The sequence below is a fragment of the Haliotis cracherodii genome, unplaced genomic scaffold (genome assembly GCF_022045235.1).
Source record: "Haliotis cracherodii isolate W230 unplaced genomic scaffold, xgHalCrac1.p SCAF_6, whole genome shotgun sequence".
Lineage (NCBI taxonomy): Eukaryota > Metazoa > Mollusca > Gastropoda > Lepetellida > Haliotidae > Haliotis > Haliotis cracherodii.
The window spans coordinates 61,844,989-61,866,713 of NW_027266319.1; the positions used below are offsets into that span (position 1 = coordinate 61,844,989).

Here is a 21,725-nt window from a genome sequence, read left to right on the forward strand (position 1 = left end):
CAAATACTTACAGGTGATATTCTGGTCTCGAAAAAGGTTGAAAGAAAACTCACCTTTTCAAAACCCATTTCTCAAAGACCTCAAAAACTTGTTTGAAAACACTGAGTTATTTTAGCAAAAGTTTGTAAACAATGTTCACTTTTTTCAAACTTTGATTTTGATATATGATAAACAAAAGAGGATGCTACAGATACACCGCTGAAGCCAGACAAATGTCTGGTAAGCCTAGAATTTCAAAACACAACAGACTAAGGAGCAATGTTTGATTACACAGTCTATTCATTTCCATAACCACGTATGTATTAACAGCATGATATACACTGACAGGTTTCCAGGGAGATTTGCTGGGGATAAGCATGGGGATTTTGGCATTTCGAAAGTACTCCCATGTGGATGAGATATATACCTTGGTGAAAGCCAGTCTTGGTGTGTCTGAGGGGACGGATTACATCAATTCTACACCCTTCTAACATAAACATACCAGTCATAGGACCAGCAGGGCCACACGAGTACAGAAGCAGTGGAAAAATAGGCCACAATAAAACTCACACAAAATGTCAGTACTGTATAGAATCTTGATCCACATTATTTCCTCAGTGCTACAATAACCCAGTGACATACATACTTCACATATCATTTCATGAAATTGTTCTATAATGGTCCTTTACTGCAAGTGTGAGGTGAGGTGAGGTGAGGTGAGGTGAGGTGAGGTGAGTATGGTTTTACACAGCTTTTGGCAATATTCCAGCAATATCACAGCAGGGGGCACCAGAAATGGGCTTCAAATATTGTACCCATGTTGGGAAACGAACCTGGGTCTTCGTCGTGACAAGCGAACACTTTAACCACTAGGCTACTTGACCGCCCCTGAGGTAAGGTGAGGTGAGGCCAGGTGAGGCGAGTGAGTATGGTTTTACGCTGCTTTTAGCAATACTCCAGCAATATCACGGCGGGGGACACCAGAAAGAGGCTTCTGAGGTGAGGTGAGGTGAGGTGAGGTGAGGTGAGGTGAGGTGAGGTGAAATGTGGATTAACATCGAATTCATGTTTATAGGAACATGCATGTATAAGTGTGTACTAGTATCACTGGTTGTACTAGTTAGGACTAATGACTCCAAGCCTCACAGTCTTTGTTCTTAGCCCCTTAATGCCAAGCACCAGGCAGGGAAACAACAAGTACCATCTTTTAATGTCTTTTGGTATGTTGTGGCCAAGGCATCAAACCACCGACTTTCCGTTCTCAAGGTTCCACAAGAGTGTCCACATCCTCCCTATCATTTGAAGGACTGAGTGCATGCTCAAGTATGAGTAAAACAAGAAACAGCGTTATCACTATCCCCCGCCATGGGGTACAATTAGAATTTTCAGCACATTGCTCATATGGTAGTGAACATAAACTATAAAAAAAAGAGTCCTATAAAGCCTTAAGATGAGGTGAGGTGAAATGGGGTCTAACGTTGCGTCCAAGATTATTGCACTTATATAGCGACGTGCATGTACGTGTGTGTGTGTTTGTGTGGCTGTTTGTACTAGTCCAGACTGATGCCAATTTATAATGAATACCCTACTCAGACACAGCATACTGACTCCGAGCCGACCAGTCCTTGTGTTAGCCCCTTAATGCCAGACGCCAGACAGGGTAACAACAAGTACCATCTTTTAACGTCTTTTGGAATGACGCGGTCGGGGATCAAACTCCGGATCTTGTGCTCTCCGAGCGGACGCTCAACCACTAGACCACAGAGGCAGTCTATAAAGCCTTAAGAAGGAATAGGCACTTGGGCTGCTTTATGTCATCAGAAAATATGATTTAATGTGAAATTAATACACACAAAAGGCCCCTTCTCTGGACAAAATAACTCAGTCTTGATAAATATGTCTTAAATAAGCTAACTTCAGCAGTTTCTGAGAAAACATGTCCCCATTGCAGACACTATGCACTAAGGAAAATAACATGGATCAAGAGACATAACTTTGTAAAAAAATAAATGGAGGTCACAGACCTCGGTTTTGGAGGTCTTAAAGTGGAAGAAAAGAGTCATGTTAAGCAACACACAATGCAGAGGCATGGATCTGGAATTATGGGTGCGAGTGTATGTTTGAATATGCTGATCTATCCTGTAGGGCTGCAATATTAGACTTGTTTACTATTGAAAGTAAGGCTGTGATACAATAAACTTTAAAAAACATAAAAACCTGATGTTTAGCCATATACTATCATCAAACGATATGTTCATTGTATGTTGATCATGTGTCAGTCTGCTAACTTTCAGCTAATCAGTAAAATCAGCAGAAAAACAGTCAAGTAAGTGTGGACTACATAATCCTGTGACTGAAGGCATGAGCATCAATTCATGATCCCAGGTACACTCACATGCGATCAACCAAGTCACAGAGCCCGACCACCGGAGTCTAGTTGGTCTTGTGACAAGCATGAGGTACTTGGAGCCTGACCACCTGAGTCTAGTTGGTCTTGTGACCTGCATGAGGTACTTGGAGCCCGACCACCGGAGTCTAGTTGGTCTTGTGACAAGCATGAGGTACTTGGAGCCCGACCACCGGAGTCTAGTTGGTCTTGTGACAAGCATGAGGTACTTGGAGCCCGACCACCGGAGTCTAGTTGGTCTTGTGACCTGCATGAGGTACTTGGAGCCCGACCACCTGAGTCTAGTTGGTCTTGTGACAAGCATGAGGTACTTGGAGCCCGACCACTGGAGTCTAGTTGGTCTTGTGACCTGCATGAGGTACTTGGAGCCCGACCACCTGAGTCTAGTTGGTCTTGTGACCTGCATGAGGTACTTGGAGCCCGACCACCGGAGTCTAGTTGGTCTTGTGAAAAGCATGAGGTACTTGGAGCCTGACCACTGGAGTCTAGTTGGTCTTGTGACAAGCATGAGGTACTTGGAGCCTGACCACCTGAGTCTAGTTGGTCTTGTGACAAGGATGAGGTACTTGGAGCCCGACCACCTGAGTCTAGTTGGTCTTGCGACAAGCATGAGGTACTTGGAGCCCGACCACCGGAGTCTAGTTGGTCTTGCGACAAGCATGAGGTACTTGGAGCCTGACCACCGGAGTCTAGTTGGTCTTGCGACATGCATGAGGTACTTGGAGCCTGACCACCGGAGTCTAGTTGGTCTTGCGACAAGCATGAGGTACTTGGAGCCTGACCACCGGAGTCTAGTTGGTCTTGTGACAAGCATGAGGTACTTGGAGCCGGACCACCGCAGTCTACTTCGTCTTGTGACAAGCATGAGGTACTTGGAGCCTGACCTGGAATCCCCACAGGGACATCAAAGGGAATGACAAATAACCTTACCATACTGAATCTAATGAACTAAGTCAGCTTGGCTACAACAGGTAGTGAAAACATCATAAAATAGCATTGAATTGAATTCCATACCCAATTACACGGTCTGACATCATGATGAAATAAACATTTCAAGGAATAAAGCAACACAATGCCCGATATTTCTTGTAACTATGGACCTTCCTCCAGCAGTGTCAGTACAGTGGCCTTATGTACATAGTCAAAATGGATTTTGAGCTCAAATCAGAGCAACAACAAATAATAAAAAGTGGAATATGTTAAAATATGTTTGCCTCATTCAATCCTAGATAATTTTGGAACTCCTTGCTCTCTAAGTGCCCGGTAATGAAGGAATTATGTTACATCCTGAAGAGAAAGTCTTGACTCCAATACCACTTATCTCCTCCATCGGAGATATTCGAGATGTAAGTTGCCCTATCAGAGTATCTTGCCTTTCTTACACCTTGTACACATGATGAATCACTGACCCTCTTGCCACCCCAAACATATTCAAGTTGTTGTCAGATCCTGAAGTACTTCCTGCCTAGCTCCAGTATTTCATGGTTGTGTTCACCAGTCGTGCTACTTCAAGAATATCTACATTACATGATGGGTGTTTTGTTTGAATAGTCAACTTACAAAGTCCTGACCACTATTCGGTATGTGAGTGAGTGAGTTTGGTTTGAAGCTGCTTAGTTATATCACAACCATAAAGGGATCGATGATAGATGGATTGGTTTTGGTTTGGTTCATTGCCTCACTCAGCAATATTCCAGCTATATGACAGTGGTCTGTAAATAAGCGAGGCTGGATCACACAATCCAGTGATTAATATCATGAGCATCGATCCATGCAATTGGGATATGATGACATGCATCAACCAAGTAGGCGAGGCTGACCACCGGATCCCGTTAGTCACCTCTTACGACAAGCATAGTCGCCTTTTACGGCAAGCTTGGGTTTGTGAAGACCTATTCTACCCGGATCTTCACGGGTCGGATGTCACAACACCAGCTTGGGTTGGGTGATGACAAGCCTAGGATCATAATCAGGACAAATCTTGGTTCCCCAAGCATCAATAGCAGATCCTGGCACAACAGAGGGATGCAAGTTTGAAGAACAAATTACAGTAACTTATACCACTAGGCCACCTACAAAGTAGTTAAGTAATTCAAACATCCAAATAATTTATTCCTACAAACAACAATCTTTACATATACATTCCATCATTCTGTGTATGGCTTCGTGATGCTGAGTAACACTGTTGAGAACTGAATGTGATTTCATTATTTGTAATTGTATATAATTACTCCCTTAATATTTTGTGTAGTTTAACCTTTAGCCTGCTGAATTATTTTCACACTTCTTACCCCTGCCTGCTGGATTAATTTTAGCATAAGGCGCTCTAAAGAGGGTGGGTGATTTCAAACAGTCGGTGCCTCATTAAACAAGGGCCAATTGAAGAAATATTTTGCACATTTATTCCCGATAGAAAACTACACAATTCTATATAAAAATATCCTGGTGTTTTCAATTATACCAAGGTTAAGACCAAAGCGAACACAAAATTTGTTAATTTTCTTGAACTTACCTGAATTGCGTTATTGAAGGTGGTTTGCATTTCATGCTAGGAACCCTCTAATATCGTAACATTTTTGCAAATTGATTTCAATAATCATATCTCCGATATCATAATTTTAATTGAGTAAAAATTCGGGATTTATAATCGGCATATATCAGCGCGATGGTAAATTATGAACCATTTCAGTGAATTTATTATCTAAACGTTAAACAGAAAAATAACTTAATTTTCGAGGTCATCATGTCGGTTGCAGAAATACGAATATTCGGGTTAATCTGACGTGTCATGTTATAAAATTTGCAGGAAACAATTAATGACTTATAAATATTCACTAATCCTAATTTCAAGCGTTTTGGTTGAATATTTACGATATACAGAAATAAACAACCCGTGTCATGATGCTAGTAGACGTCCTAAAATCAAACATGGCGCGCTTCGCCCGACCTCCGCATAACTTATTGCTATTTTAATATCAACAAAGTTTACATTGCCTTTATAAATATAACTTGGCGAAAGTTGACGATCTTCTCAATCGAAGAATGTTTTATTCGTCATATTCCAATAAATATGACGAGAGAAAAATGAAAATAAAGATCGTGAATTCTGACAGCACTATTTCAATTAGTGCAAAGGTCACCGGATGTGATGTCACAGACAGGGGTAGTCTGCTGATAAGCTTTCGAAACAAAACAATTACAGTAAATTTTTAAATAGTTCGCCTATCACATACAGCAAAAATATAAGTCGATACACAGTATCAGTAATCACCACTAACATGAAATAAAAATGTGACTTTGACGATATAATTCGCGTATTAGTTAATCCGTTTGACCTTGCATGCTCCCGTGACCCGGAAACGGTAGACGATAAATCAACATGCCACATGCAAGTTTCTCGGTATCTTTTATTTGAACTTCTGTTGATATTTAAGAATCACCATTCAATGTTGTGAATATAAATGGGACATGATTCATATTTCTGCGATGTACATGCTGATAAGTTTCACTACAACAAGTGTATCCCACGTAATACGTCTATGGATATCGTCGATCAGCAAGATCACCCTCAACAACAGGTGCGCGAAAATGGGGATGACAAAACTTGTTTCAAAATAACATCCCCGCGTTGCTGAAAATGATAGGGTATATATAAGCAATAAAATTCTACGTACATATTTTCGGTGTTAGTTCCACATTACATTTAGGATATGTTTCCTTTCGGGAATACATTCATAGATTCTAGTATGATTTTAGAACAGTTTCACGAAGGATTTCTAAATTTATTCCAAAAATATGAAGACCACCATGGTTGCGCATTGATGATAGATTTGTAATTGTTTAATTATTTACAGCTTTTTACAGGTTTTAAAATTTTAAGTTATATTTAATAGTTATTTTTCCCACAATGATGGTGTGTGGGGACAGTAAATATTAGTCTTTGCATCAACACAGTGTAACTGATCAAACTTCAATTATTATCTTTAGTTTAAACATATTTATTCAACAATTATTATCTTGCACTCTGAAAATCAACTATGTGAATAAGTAACTCTCTGATGTCATCATTTTAATTTTAGTATTCCATGAATAATGATTAAATCAGATCCTTAACATATACATACTAAACTCATATGGACATTAATTTTGTGCATTATGTGGTTTGTTTCCAAATAAAACAATTCTGAAATATAATTTAATAGGAATTAATTTAATTTAATTACAGTAACAGTACTTGTAACAGTACATGACATTTTTATTTGTTTAATCACAAGAACCATGGTGGCACATAAGCTGGTAAGTTTGACATAGGTTTCTTAGAAAATGCTATCTCAGTCTTCTGGTTGGAATGAAAAGAAACATGCCTGTGTACATGTTTACCCTTGCCAGAAGTATTTTTTCCAGTCAGCCAATCCATTACTTTTGTTCACCTTATGTGGTCTATTTTATACATACAGGTACTGCTTCCAAACTGTTTTTTCTTTGTATGCAATCACAGTATCACAACTTCCTCAGCTGGTGTGTATAAAAGTTCCCCTGTCATCATGAAAAAAGAATTATAAAGGAAAGTCATATTTTCATTCAAAAACATATCTGTCTTTCCTTGAATACTCTTTGTCTAAGTCCCAGAAATGTAAGTGTCATAAAAAAAATAAAAACAGATTTTCATAAGGACTTTTCTTAGATAGACCTAGATCTAAGTGAAACCATGTGACTAGTTAGGTAGAATTATAACCTTGTAAGCCCTCATTTCTGAGGTGTCCATATTTTTCACATTTTTAGGACTAAACGTGATCCGTGTAGATCTGCCTGTTTTGTTATGTAAAACAAATTCTTGTCTTAAAAAATGAGAAAAGGAATCATTCAGACGAATTTTTTTTATCCCATTGATTCACGAAAATCAGTTGAAATGTACAGTGGTGACTTTTGTACCCAAAATTTCTAGTAATTTGTTACCCAAATGGGTATGTGATTTTGTAGATCTACCTAGAATTATTTCAAAGATATACATTAATTTGGTGTCTTAAACTTAACATAATATCACTTTCCTATCAAAACAATTCATTCTAACTTAGGTTTAACCAACTTAACTGGCCTCTCCTTCAGTGACAAGACGTCAGTTTTCTCTCAAAACTAAACAATCAATTTCAAGGATCAGTCATAATCATATTTGGAACTTGATGAAATATTTTATTATGTGTTCTGTTCATCTACATTAAAACATAAATATAATTATAGATCTATTGTCTTATTTTCTTAGGTACAAATTCACAAAGTATTTTGGGTACAATTTAATTTGTTTTGGGTACAAAATCACACATATATATAAATAGGAGCCTAGAATCTATATATATTTACACTACCTCGTTGTGTACCAAAATGTTATCGGTTCAGAGGACGGGAGGTTCTCAGAAAGTTTTCAACAACATCTTTAATATTTAAATTGTTCTTTTTGTAATGTTAGACCAATAACAATATTATGTTATTATTATGGCATATCAATACGTTGGATCGCTCTCCGTTGCGCTCGTTTATAGAAAATATTTTAAAATTAAAATCATCGAGCGTGAAATCCATTACAGTTTCGGATTTAGACTTACACATTTTATGGCGACAATCACGAAGAAATATGAAACAAATAAGATGAAGACTGCTCTCCAGATCAATAAATAGTAAATAGTTGACGAAAAATAGTAAATTATGTATTTTCTTTTGAATTGGAATCTATTTCGGAATTTCTTTATGATAGCTTACCAACTTATGCATATTTTGCTTCCATGTGTCACATGCGGTACGTGCTTCCGGTTTCAGAAATGATAGCTAAAATTGCAAGTATTTTGATTATTTCTCGTAAAATGCATTATTTTGCTATTGAATGGTTTACCTAGAATGTATATCAGTTCAGATTTTGCGTATCATCCAATATTTGTCATTTTTCGCAGTGTTTGTTGACTTTGTTCGACTCAACAAATCGCGAGTTAGGCCACGCCCAAACGTATCACTGACGTTTGTCGGCTTGGCAATGTGTCGGAAAATTTATCAAACGAAATCATTTGCAAACTCTTTAAAAATGAAATTCTTTTTACAAAGATTTATACATGCGTGTCAATAATTCTAGAAAATTAAGTTAGATGTAACAAAATGATTGTAATAGTCTAACGGGATAACTATGCATGTGGAGTTGTTCGTTTACTACCGTTGCCATGATCGTACAAGTTCCATCCAATCGATGATGTTACGATTCAGATTGTTTTTGTTTACAATTAATTACACCGAAAGTTGCTAATTTTTAGAAATAAAGGAACATGAGTGTTTTCCTTTCGTCAGCAAACAAAAAATTATGATCAAATAGGAAAAATGATGAAATTATAAAGAAAATATCGGACTGCATGCCGCTCAACGTGAAGTGCCAAAAGTCAACAATGGCCGTTCCTGGTAGATGTGTGCCGAGAAGTTTGGCCGAAACTTTTTTAACTCGCGATATTTTCTTTTTGAGGTAAATAAATGACTGAACGTTTTGATATTGAGCAAGCTGAGCATTTATGCATGTCATACGTAATTTAAATGTTACGCAAAGCCTTCTTGGTAAATAGATATGGCGAGTTTTATTTTGGGGTGTTGTTATGCTATTCGCCTGTCGAATGGGTTCGACATCAGATGCACGGGGATGGACACCTCTGTCGAATGGGTTCGACGTTAGCGTGCAGAGCTTTAAAGAAAGTTTTATCATTTGAAATATTAAACTTTTGAATGAAAATATCTCAAAAAGAATTATGAGTGTGTTACATGTAATTCTACAAGGAAATTGGAAAACATGTGATTCTGATTGCTTTCAGTCATGTTAAGGTCTGATTGAAACAGATGATTATCTATGAAAAAAGTAATTCTTTCTGAATCAATGGCCTTTGAAATTTGAAACAATGATTTTTTTTACAATTATAAATTACACAAGGCCAATATGCAGTTGCAAAATTATTTGCAATATGTGTGGAAATAATGTTGGGAAAACATGATAGTGAGTGACTGAGTTGGGTTTAACGCCCCTTTGAACAGTATTCTGGTTATATCGCAGCGTGTCAGCTTAGAGCCCGAAGTGATGCAGGTCTCAGACGTTTACCACTTCGGTGAAACCCACGAGCACGGGTATGGTGCTGACAAACCTAGAAACAAAATCAGGGCTAACACACAATCATAGGTTTCTTGCGTGCCCAAGGGATGCAACTCTGCACAGTGAATCAGTGTTCCTTAGACCAGGGCCACCGTGCCCCCAAAACATGACAGAAACTGGAGTTTATCTCCAAATATTAGGACATGTATATTTTTTTCTACATCTAAGAGTGATGGCATATCTTTTGCAATGAGCGGTGTGACATAACAAGTGGGATACACGGTTACTTCAAAATTCAATTTGGTGAGGTTCAATCTGCAGGTAATCCTGCTCTACTCTGATAACATAGTAAGTTTATATTCTAATTATGTAAAGGTTCAGATGATGGCTAAACACAAAGAACACATTTAATATGAAATTAAAAGTTTTATCAACAACCAGTCGGTGACACTGTTACCAGGGCTCTGATCCTTGAATAATTCAACCATACATTCCAATGAATCATATGAACATCGCTTCTCTGTCCCTAGCTAATGATGTAACTGTGTGTTATAGAGTTGGTTCACACACGTTTTCACTGAATCACTGTTTTGAGATGTCAACAAAGCTCTGTTTGACATCAAACCAAAAGTTTAAAACAATATAGCCACTACAATAAAGCTTTCCTGGTCATGACACTGTCACCTTAACAGCAACTGCTGACAATGAACTCAAAAAGCAACTGCATAAGATTATTTTGTTTAGCCTCATTGTGATAAATTTTCAAAATAAAAATATTGTTTTACAAGTTCAAAAAAGCAAACAGTATCGAACATTACAGCAACAGATGTTTTAATTTTATGATTGTCCAACTCTTGACTAATTCTTAGTCAATGAAAACATGTCTTCAAAATAATCTTTTTCTTTTCCTCGAAAGAACCTTTCCTCTTCTGCTGTTTTAGTATGTGGAATCAAGCAAACTGGATTTGGTTAGTTTGATCTAGACTTGCTTAGGCTTTTAGTAATAAAAAAAATTATACCTAAAACATATTCATTCCACAGTTATGGCACAAGACAAGTCCAACACCTGAATACAATAATATTTACAATTCAGAGAATTTAACTAAATCATCCATGCCCACGTGGTGTCTCTTCATTCAGCGAAATCATGTAAATATGGTGTCAATATTATTAAGATAATCACTTTCTTTCATGTAGAGACTGTTTCATGCTAATTCTCCATTCAGAACATATCTTTAAATGTGACTGAATATTTGTGATTACTTCCTTCAGTGAATATCAATTTCTTAATTATTATGTTAATCTTATAAGTAGATTTGTTGATCATGCGACAGCAAGACAAATCCGTTTCAAGTTGTTTGAGTTGTGTCGCATCGGAACACCTTGATGTTTGGTTGTTTTCTAACCAGATGCCAAATTCTATTTCATTTTCTGAAAAGCTGAGAAATGACCTTCAATGAGTTTTTAAATATGGCTGAAAAGATTGAGTTGCAGGAAATTTACAATTTCTCAATGGCACCCTAAAATATATGTTAACAGTGCAGGCCCCTTACTAGGTTATTTTTGAGGCTATGCCAAGTCCTAAGTGTGACCAATTTGAGTGGGTATTCTGAAAATAGAGAGAGAGCACAACATTTTGCTCCCCATTAACAATTGAATGAAGCACGCCACCATCATGGCCATGAAGCATATTTCACATGTGCAAATGGTTCCGCAAATGGAATAAATATGACAGCCCCAACCAAGTAAAGACTCACGGAATACCACTTACAAGATGAAATAGATTAATGTGCATTAAGAGCAATGAAATATTTTGTAAACCTAAGCACAAATGAAAGTAATATTGATGTGAAAAGAGAGGAAAATTAATGTCTTTTAAAAATAGAATAAGTGCTTGATTTCAATGCTGCTTGATTACATGAAAAAGGCCGAGATTAAAATTTAACAAATGGCAAATCCTGACAGAACCTTCAAACAAATTTTGGAGTCTGGATTAAGGTTTTCTTTTGAAATTTAATCCTCCTTTCATCTTAATTTAGAAAATAAAATTAAAAGATGTTCAATTAAAACCTATTTCAAAATTAATTTTCATGAAATAGAAAAATAATTTGCAAGAAGTCTTTGGATTACTCAACACCAAAGAATCTCATTTAAAGTCAACTACATCGGACAGGAGGAATTATCACAGTTTGAATGCAACACAAGCACGGCTGAGACTCATTACCTCCAACAAACAAACAGGGCATTCTCAAATTCTTTTGAAGTCCAAATTTCAAACATTACGCTGCTTGGAAGGGGACAATGACGCAATGCTGAAAATTTAAACTTGATTGATTTTCCATCAATTGTGGCCTAAAATGCAGTTTTACAGATGAATTCATTCAGCTATAAATCTAGCGATTGATCTTACGCGAGGGCTTTTTATTACTCATCTGGACCGTGTCATCGAGACGAAAAATTACATTCTGGTCTGCATATACCTCCCCTATGACTAATGCAGTATTTTATGATCGTAGGTTCATCTTGCCCTGATAGGGGGCGCGCCTTTACAGAGGAGCACAGGAAAGCCTGTTTCTAACTGTGAGACCAAAATGTGCTGGAAACGGCCCCTCCTTGGCTCGCATTGTCTTTAGTTTTATTACCTCATTCGGGGATGAATTTATGTCCTTTAGATTACAGTAATTATGCAAATTCTTACGCAAAACATTCACAATGTCACAAAAAGCATATCAGTACATTATTCACAAAGGACGACATGCAAGGCGTCTCTTTCATCAAAACTCTTGACAGATGCATTCAAAAGCATTTTAATCATAGTTGATGGTCAACTTCAACAGCATCAAAGTAAATTCTGTTTTATTTTTCCCAAATTATCAAAATTAAAGTTTGAATTTTATTGTGCATGGAGCACGGGCATTATCCAGGCATCAAAGGAATAAATGACGCAGTATTGGCAAAATTTTTATGTGGCGATAACTCTACGATTTTGTAGTTCTGTATCAAAGTGTTCCATAATCTGCTATGTAACTGATTATTGGGGAGTGAATTTTATTACACAAATATCCCTTTGTGGGTTTTATAAGCCATTAACTTGATTATCGGCAATTAATGAAATATGCATATCTTAAAATACCATCCCCTCTACATGGGCATCCACTGTTTGACAAAAAGTAGCATAATTACTTTGGAGTCTAAAATTGAGCAATTCTTATACAAGATAGCAGAATGATTCATGGTTTAACTTTTTAAAGTTGAGAATATAGTAATCCTGTGAAGTCTCCTTTGAAATTAATCACCTCCTTATGACTAATGTACATGACTATGTAGATAATCTTAATCGTGAAACAAATATAGTGTCGTCAATCAGACTTAACATGACACACTTCCTAAGACCATGTGACACCTGTGTCCAAAGTCTCTGACACTCAGGTTCAACATAATGATAAACTCACAATGGAAGGGAAATATCAAGATTTATACACCACAGGCATGACACCTCTCAATAACATATATTGAATAAGCTATATAAGGTTATAATAATATCCAAATTATGAACAAATATGTTTTTAGAAAACATGACAAGAGTGAGTGAGTAAGATGGGTTTGATGCCACTTCGAACGGAACTTCTGTTACGGAAAGCATGTCAGCTTCATGTATAAAGCCAGCACAGCATGAAGCAAATCATTAAACTAGGCAACATTAGTGACACCAGTCATCAGAGGTATGGTGCTGAAAGACCATAATTAGAGTAATTCTATGATTTAAACCAATGACTAGCAGATTCCCGCATGGCTAGAGGGGCATCTGCACAGAAAGATTCAAGAAGACTAGGCCCTTGTAACGTCATTACAAAAGTAAATGTAATGACCACCCAATATCAGCCGGTATATATACATAAATACACACATAAGTATATGATATTTTGTCTGTTAAGTCACAACATTGTTCAGTGAGTGAATGACTGCTTCTTGATGTCACAGTCAGCAATATAATATGATATATGATATGATATGATAGTCTAATTGCTGAAGCATGCTCAAAGCGCACATCATTATTTCCCCAGTCAATGGATCAGTGGGCACTCAATTTTCTTTCCCTGGGGAGTAAACAACCAAAGCTGCCCGTGACGTGCTTGAAGTTTACAGTCAAATTACCATCTCATCCTACCAAGTACCCATTCACTGCTGGATGAACAGAGGCATATTTTGAACAGTCACTTGCCGATGGAAACACCACATGCTATTCAGTGTGGGGCTCCCGACCATCCAACTACCCCTCGCCACCCCCTTGGCCAATGTTGCTTAACTTTGCCTGATTTGTGACCTGTGCGCTGTGCACTCTCAATATTTAATCATGGCATTTTGTAAACAATCAAGTCTGGACCATGAAAGTCATCATCAGCATTTTAGAAACAGATCAGGGATGCACAGCCAGCCATATTACACATCATAACCCAGGGATTTATATAGATTTTGAATTTATTACCCTTGGCAAGCAACATTAGAAAAATACAACTTTAGTTCAAAATTGAATTTTCAAAAGCTTTCATTTTCTTTCAATTTATTTTAACATTGCATTCAATGCGATAATGTAGACCTAGGGTTATAGCCTCTTCTGCCTATTTAATAGTCATGTTATCAGTGAAACACAAGCATGTTGTATCACCTGGTATACACAAAATAACAATTGACTTATTCCACAATATAAATCTTCACTTATACACACTGACTTCAATTCATTTCCAGTTTGAAGTGACAACTGCTTGCTAGGTTAAATCTACTTATTTGACATACTTTGAAAACAGCAGGACATATTTTGAAAAAGCTTCAGTTAAGGACTTAAACTCAAAATGAGATTATAGAAAGCTGACATATTGACCACTGAGGTATACAAAACACCTTTCATCAGAGTAGGAAGAGGGTGAATGACTGCTTTTTTGATGCAATATTCCAGCAAAATCACAGTCCCAGACTGCAAAATGGGCCTCAAACATTGTACTGTGGCGAATCGTACCTAGTCGGTCATCAGTGAGACGATTTAACTTTTTAACCACAGTCACAGTCAGCAACATTAACCATACATAACATAACATAACATAACATAATGGCCACCCAACCTCCACTCAGAGTTGATGCAAGTGTTAACACAAATATTGTCAAAGTGACCTGACTGGAAGTCTACATTAGCCAGATAATCAGAACGACCAAAGTTGATGCTTTAAGGAGCATATTGAAAGACAGTTGACATTTGCAGTCACTTGCTAAGGAGGATCATGTGTTAATTCAATTTCCTCCAAACCAAGAAAAAGAAGGTATATGGTAGTCATTACAGACTTTTAAAGGCAATCCTCTGCTTCATAAACTGTGAAACTCTCTGATGAGCTGGAGTGTGATGGGATCCAGGAGACAGGGATGCCGGACTGATCCCTGTCAAGTGAGATGGCCAGCGCTAAGCTATTGATTGCACTGGGGGCAGGTCACATGTAATGAACACACTCATCCATGCTTCATCAAACCCCAGCTGGGGACTCAACACACAGCAGCTGAGAAGTCTTCAGTGGGATCGGACCATCTCACTACTAAACATGGAATCACTGCAAATGTCTTCATAGCCAAAGTCGGGTTTGATGTCATTGGCCTAGACTAACGCTAAGTCAATGAAAACATGTCTTTCTTCGAAAGAATCTGCTGTTTTCAAGAAAACTAGACTTGGTTATTTGATGTCGACCTGCCTTAAAAATATGAATTCCACAGTCATGGTGCAGAACTATCCTTGCTCATGTGTGGTTTATTTAGATCCGATTCCACTCCTTGTTGTGGTTGGTCACCTCTGTCATCCATCACAGTGGGCATTGGGGCTGAGATGAGTACAAAATTACTACCCAGGTACCCAACCCCTATTACCTGACTCTATCCAGGTACCCAACCCCTATTACCTGACTCTATCCAGGTACCCAACCCCTATTACCTGACTCTATCCGGGTACCCAACCGCTATTACCTGACTCTATCCTGGTACCCAACCCCTATTACCTGACTCTATCCGGGTACCCAACCCCTATTACCTGACTCTATCCAGGTACCCAACCCCTATTACCTGACTCTATCCGGGTACCCAACCCCTATTACCTGACTCTATCCGGGTACCCAACCCCTATTACCTGACTCTATCCTGGTACCCAACCCCTATTACCTGACTCTATCCGGGTACCCAACCCCTATTACCTGACTCTATCCGGGTACCCAACCCCTATTACCTGACTCTATCCGGGTACCCAACCCCTATTACCTGACTCTATCCAGGTACCCAACCCCTATTACCTGACTCTATCCTGGTACCCAACCCCTATTACCTGACTCTATCCGGGTACCCAACCCCTATTACCTGACTCTACCCAGGTACCCAACCCCTATTACCTGACTCTATCCGGGTACCCAACCCCTATTACCTGACTCTATCCGAGTACCCAACCCCTATTACCTGACTCTATCCGGGTACCCAACCCCTATTACCTGACTCTATCCAGGTACCCAACCCCTATTACCTGACTCTATCCGGGTACCCTACCCCTGTCACCTGACTCTACCCAGGTACCCAACCCCTATTACCTGACTCTATCCGGGTACCCAACCCCTATTACCTGACTCTACCCAGGTACCCAACCCCTATTACCTGACTCTACCCAGGTACCCAACCCCTATTACCTGACTCTATCCAGGTACCCAACCCCTATCACCTGACTCTACCCAGGTACCCAACCCCTATTACCTGACTCTATCCGGGTACCCTACCCCTATCACCTGACTCTACCCAGGTACCCAACCCCTATTACCTGACTCTACCCAGGTACCCAACCCCTATTACCTGACTCTATCCAGGTACCCAACCCCTATTACCTGACTCTACCCAGGTACCCAACCCCTATTACCTGACTCTACCCAGGTACCCAACCCCTATTACCTGACTCTACCCAGGTACCCAACCCCTATTACCTGACTCTATCCAGGTACCCAATGCCGGTCTCAAGAGACAGGTACAAAATATCCAATTGGGAATTTGCTTACCACAGCCCTGGCAAAACATATTTAGATACATGTAAAAACAATCAGGTCATGCATACACTGAAGCTGACTTCAGTTAGATCTTTATTCAACCATATGAAAAGTCATAAGGAATGGGTGCATAGTCAGAAAGAAATGCGAACACTAGTGACTTGTAGTGTAACCATAGAGTTCTAGATAATGTTTGTCATTAAACAATATATCACGTGACTAACCACGGGTCCGGGTAGTCCTGTGGGTACCCGGGTACTATGCAGTGCCCACCTGACCCTGGTACCCTAGTTAACCGTCCCAGCCCTAGTCACAGGTAGTCCTGTGGGTACCCGGGTCCTACTCAGTACCCACCTGACCCTGGTACCCTAGTTAACCGTCCCAGCCCTAGTCACAGGCAGTCCTGTGGGTACCCGCATCCTACTCAGTACCCACCCGACCCTGGTACCCTAGTTAACCGTCCCAGCCCTAGTCAGAGGTAGTCCTGTGGGTACCCGGGTCCTACTCAGTACCCACCCGACCCTGGTACCCTAGTTACCCGTCCCAGCCCTTGTGGGCATACTGTTAAGATCCATGCAAAGTCTCATAGATACAGAGAAATAAGGAATTTTTACCCTCACAGACAAAAAGATTATTGGACCTGACATCCTTCTTGCTGAACCAGTGGTATTTCCACAAAAGCTTCATCTTTGGCTGCATATTAAATTGACCCCTGGCTTAAAAACAGCAAGGTTAAAGATAATAAAATTAAGACAAACTGCATGAGAATGTTCAGAATGTAATGCTATAATTAATTCATTCCCATTGTTGGTGCAAGTGAAACTAGCTGCGACATCCAACTGAATGACGACAAACATGACAAAGTTCTTAGATTTGCATAAAATATGGGCAGTCTAGCATGTTCAATTAACTTCACCTCACTGTGTCATAATTCATGTACAGACAATAGGCTGGCATGAATGTGAGGCCTGTCACCCCCCATGCTGGCTTCCTGTTAGTCCAAGGGTTGGATCATTTTCCTCATTTTGAGTTCCTGCAGAGCCATCAGATGCCTTTACTCTGAAGGTTAAGTCAGGACAGTGGGGGTGGAGTTGAGTGGAGGTCATTGGATGAAATTACAAAAATTGTTCAGTCTGGCCTGAGGCCTTCACAGTGAGTGTTCAGTCTGGCCTGAGGCCTTCACAGTGAGTGTTCAGTCTGGTCTGAGGCCTTCACAGTGAGTGTTCAGTCTGGTCTGAGGCCTTCACAGTGAGTGTTCAGTCTGGTCTGAGGCCTTCACAGTGAGTGTTCAGTCTGGTCTGAGGCCTTCACAGTGAGTGTTCAGTCTGAGGCCTTCACAGTGAGTGTTTAATCTGGTTTGAGGCCTTCACAGTGAGTGTTTAATCTGGTCTGATGCCTTCACAGTGAGTGTTCAGTCTGGTCTGAGGCCTTCACAGTGAGTGTTTAATCTGGTCTGAGGCCTTCACAGTGAGTGTTTAATCTGGTTTGAGGCCTTCACAGTGAGTGTTTAATCTGGTTTGAGGCCTTCACAGTGAGTGTTTAATCTGGTCTGAGGCCTTCACAGTGAGTGTTTAATCTGGTCTGAGGCCTTCACAGTGAGTGTTTAATCTGGTCTGATGCCTTCACAGTGAGTGTTTAATCTGGTTTGAGGCCTTCACAGTGAGTGTTTAATCTGGTCTGATGCCTTCACAGTGAGTGTTCAGTCTGGTCTGAGGCCTTCACAGTGAGTGTTCAGTCTGGTCTGAGGCCTTCACAGTGAGTGTTTAATCTGGTTTGAGGCCTTCACAGTGAGTGTTTAATCTGGTCTGATGCCTTCACAGTGAGTGTTCAGTCTGGTCTGAGGCCTTCACAGTGAGTGTTTAATCTGGTCTGAGGCCTTCACAGTGAGTGTTTAATCTGGTCTGAGGCCTTCACAGTGAGTGTTTAATCTGGTCTGAGGCCTTCACAGTGAGTGTTTAATCTGGTCTGAGGCCTTCACAGTGAGTGTTTAATCTGGTCTGAGGCCTTCACAGTGAGTGTTTAATCTGGTCTGAGGCCTTCACAGTGAGTGTTTAATCTGGTCTGAGGCCTTCACAGTGAGTGTTTAATCTGGTCTGAGGCCTTCACAGTGAGTGTTTAATCTGGTCTGAGGCCTTCACAGTGAGTTTTCAGTCTGGTCTGAGGCCTTCACAGTGAGTGTTTAATCTGGTCTGAGGCCTTCACAGTGAGTGTTCAGTCTGGTCTGAGGCCTTCACAGTGAGTGTTTAATCTGGTCTGAGGCCTTCACAGTGAGTGTTCAGTCTGGTCTGAGGCCTTCACAGTGAGTGTTCAGTCTGGTCTGAGGCCTTCACAGTGAGTGTTCAGTCTGGTCTGAGGCCTTCACAGTGAGTGTTTAATCTGGTTTGAGGCCTTCACAGTGAGTGTTTAATCTGGTCTGAGGCCTTCACAGTGAGTGTTCAGTCTGGTCTGAGGCCTTCACAGTGAGTGTTTTGTGTCTTGTCTATTTTCTTTAAGGTGGGGATGGGTGAAGTGCACAAGTTCCATACATTTTCTCAAACCAACCCCTAGAAATGACAGATCCACTCTGCTCCATGGTCCTTGAAATCATATTTTTCCTCATCCCAGGAGATGTACTACACAGAAACTTCATAAGCTTGGCACAATTGCTTGACAATTACAAAATACACGTAAGACGACATTCAAAGACAAGAAACACATCAGCAGATAAGACACTACCACCACTGTAGTCCACTTCAGTTACACAGTCAAACAGAGATCTATCCTTCCTTTCTTTCCACTTTCAACCAGAGTTACATATAATACAGCCAAATCAATGTCCATCTCAAACATCAGGTAAGGTGAGTTGAAATGGGGTTTAACGTCGCGTCCAAGATTATTGCACTTATATAGCAACGTGCATGTACGTATGTGTGTTTGTGTGGCTGCTTGTACTAGTCTGGACTGATGCCGATTTATAGTGCTAGCTCACTGAGATACCAAGCTGCAGTTTAACATGAATACCCCACTCAGACACAGTATACTGACTCCAAGCCGACCAGTCCTTATTTTAGCCCCTTAATGCCGAGCGCCAGACAGGGTAACAACAAGTACCATCTTTTAACGTCTTTTGGAATGATGCAGACGGGTATCGAACCCCGGACCTTCCGCTCTCCAGGCGGACGCTCTACCACTAGACCACAGAGGCAGTCATCTCAAACATCAAAGGAACATAGTATTACATCTGCTGGATTCCCCGACAAACTGGAATATCCATACATAGGGAAGATGTCGATACTTTACACGGTAAGACGTCAGTGTTCACTCTTGGACAGAAGTCAGGCAGCCTCTTGACAACTGTACATCCATGTTGAGTTAATAATACTTGCATTTGTGTCATACTGATTTTACAAAATGAATGTCAGGATTCTTGTATTTCCTGAGCAAGAGCGATACATGAATTCTTCCATGAATTTCATTAAAATCAGTATAACACACGCGAGCAGCCGAGACAATGTTTCTAGTGTGAGGCCATTCTGACTATGTCAAAAAAAGATGTAAATTACATCAAAATGTCGACTGGATGAAGTAAACTATGCACTGATGCACGTGAAGTTATATTTGCACGAGTGCACAAACAAATTTAAAAAGGGTTTGAATGAAAATTAGAACCACAGTAAACTATGTTCATAATGAACACACTTATAACAAACTGATTGATATAAGAAACAGATTTCTTTATCTCGCCTATTTGCTGTAGTTATGCTGTATAGATACTTATAACAAACTACGGTTATAACGAATTAAAATGAGTAGTCCCTTTACAATTGGGGAAATTGTACGATTTCAAAGTAAGCATCCAATCGAAACAACCTTGTTTCTACTTCTACACAAAACAAGGTGGACCAATCTGGACCTGGAACCGAAATCAGAAGGGACGTCCGTGACACATGTAATAGCGTGAGTTCACGTAAGAACTATTTCTCATGTAGCAGGGACAAGTTACATCTGCAGTGCGTATTTCCAATGTCTGTTAGTCACATTTCTGATCTGACTCACTCTGTGGATGACAATAAAACCGTGATGTTGAAATAAAACATAACTAGTCTGAAATGATACATTATTATGAGACACTTCAAAAGTTTCTTGGGATTCTGCATATCAAAAGTGTCAGTTATGATTCGAAAATCCCAACGTAACAAAAACTGCTCCCAACATGAAAATTAGATTACATGTGACAAAAGGCAAAAACAACTTCAAACAACTGTTTCAGAATGGTATCCCTATCAATTTAAAAATGTTGCAAAAGAAAGAATATCAATTACCATTTTAAAGAAGCAAAAAATATTTAAACAATTATCTAAAAAATAATTAACATTATTTCTGACAAAATATTCCAAACTTAATCGCCACATTCATTCAGGTTTCAACGGTGGTGGCGAAGCCTAAAAACAGAAATATGAGAAATAATTAGGTGTGAAGTGTGTAGATGGATCAGGGGCCATTAGCAGAGGTGAATCCGGGTACACGTGGTAATGGCAGATCCTCCTCCCTAATGCTGGAGATAAATCATGTTCACTTGGGGAACCTCAGGGCCAGCTACACTCTCACAACTCACTGACTACATACAGCGGCTTCTCCTTGCTGACAAACCAGATGGGCTTTGTCCCACACAGAAATGTAGGAGCTGTGACTTTCTCCAGTCTACATGAAAGTACCGGTCTATATCAAAGTATAGGAGCTGTGACTATATGAAAAACCTGGTCTATATCAAAGTATAGGAGCTGTGACTTTCTCCAGACTATATGAAAGTACCGGTCTATATTAAAGTATAGGACCTGTGACTTTCTTCAGTCTATATGAAAGTACCGGTCTATATTAAAGTATAGGAGCTGGGACTTTCTTCAGTCTATATGAAAGTACCAGTCTATATTAAAGTATAGGAGCTGGGACTTTCTTCAGTCTATATGAAAGTACCGGTCTATATTAAAGTATAGGACCTGTGACTTTCTCCAGTCTATATGAAAGTACCGGTCTATGTTAAAGTATAGGAGCTGGGACTTTTTTTCAGTCTATATGAAAGTACCGGTCTATATTGCAGTATAGGAGCTGGGACTTTCTTCAGTCTATATGAAAGTACCGGTCTATATTAAAGTATGGGAGCTGGGACTTTCTTCAGACTATATGAAAGTACCGGTCTATC

At 39.6% G+C, this 21,725-nt stretch overlaps 2 protein-coding genes across 2 annotated transcripts in view; one reads left to right on the forward strand and one right to left on the reverse strand.

Annotated features, from left to right (window-relative positions):
* The window catches only part of LOC139444845 (plexin A3-like), a 136,800-nt gene that overhangs the window by 84,348 nt on the left and 30,727 nt on the right, over nucleotides 1–21,725 (reverse strand). The gene's annotated exons all lie outside the window — the stretch shown is intronic.
* On the forward strand, nucleotides 2,434–3,303 carry LOC139446567 (uncharacterized). Its single transcript, XM_071227862.1, has one exon. It carries the CDS (start codon nucleotides 2,434–2,436, stop codon nucleotides 3,301–3,303), a length of 870 nt encoding a protein of 289 aa, XP_071083963.1.

Bases quoted from the DNA above. Each gene is read 5' to 3' on its own strand.
- LOC139446567 (XM_071227862.1), top strand. From the start codon at position 2,434: ATGAGGTACTTGGAGCCTGACCACCTGAGTCTAGTTGGTCTTGTGACC.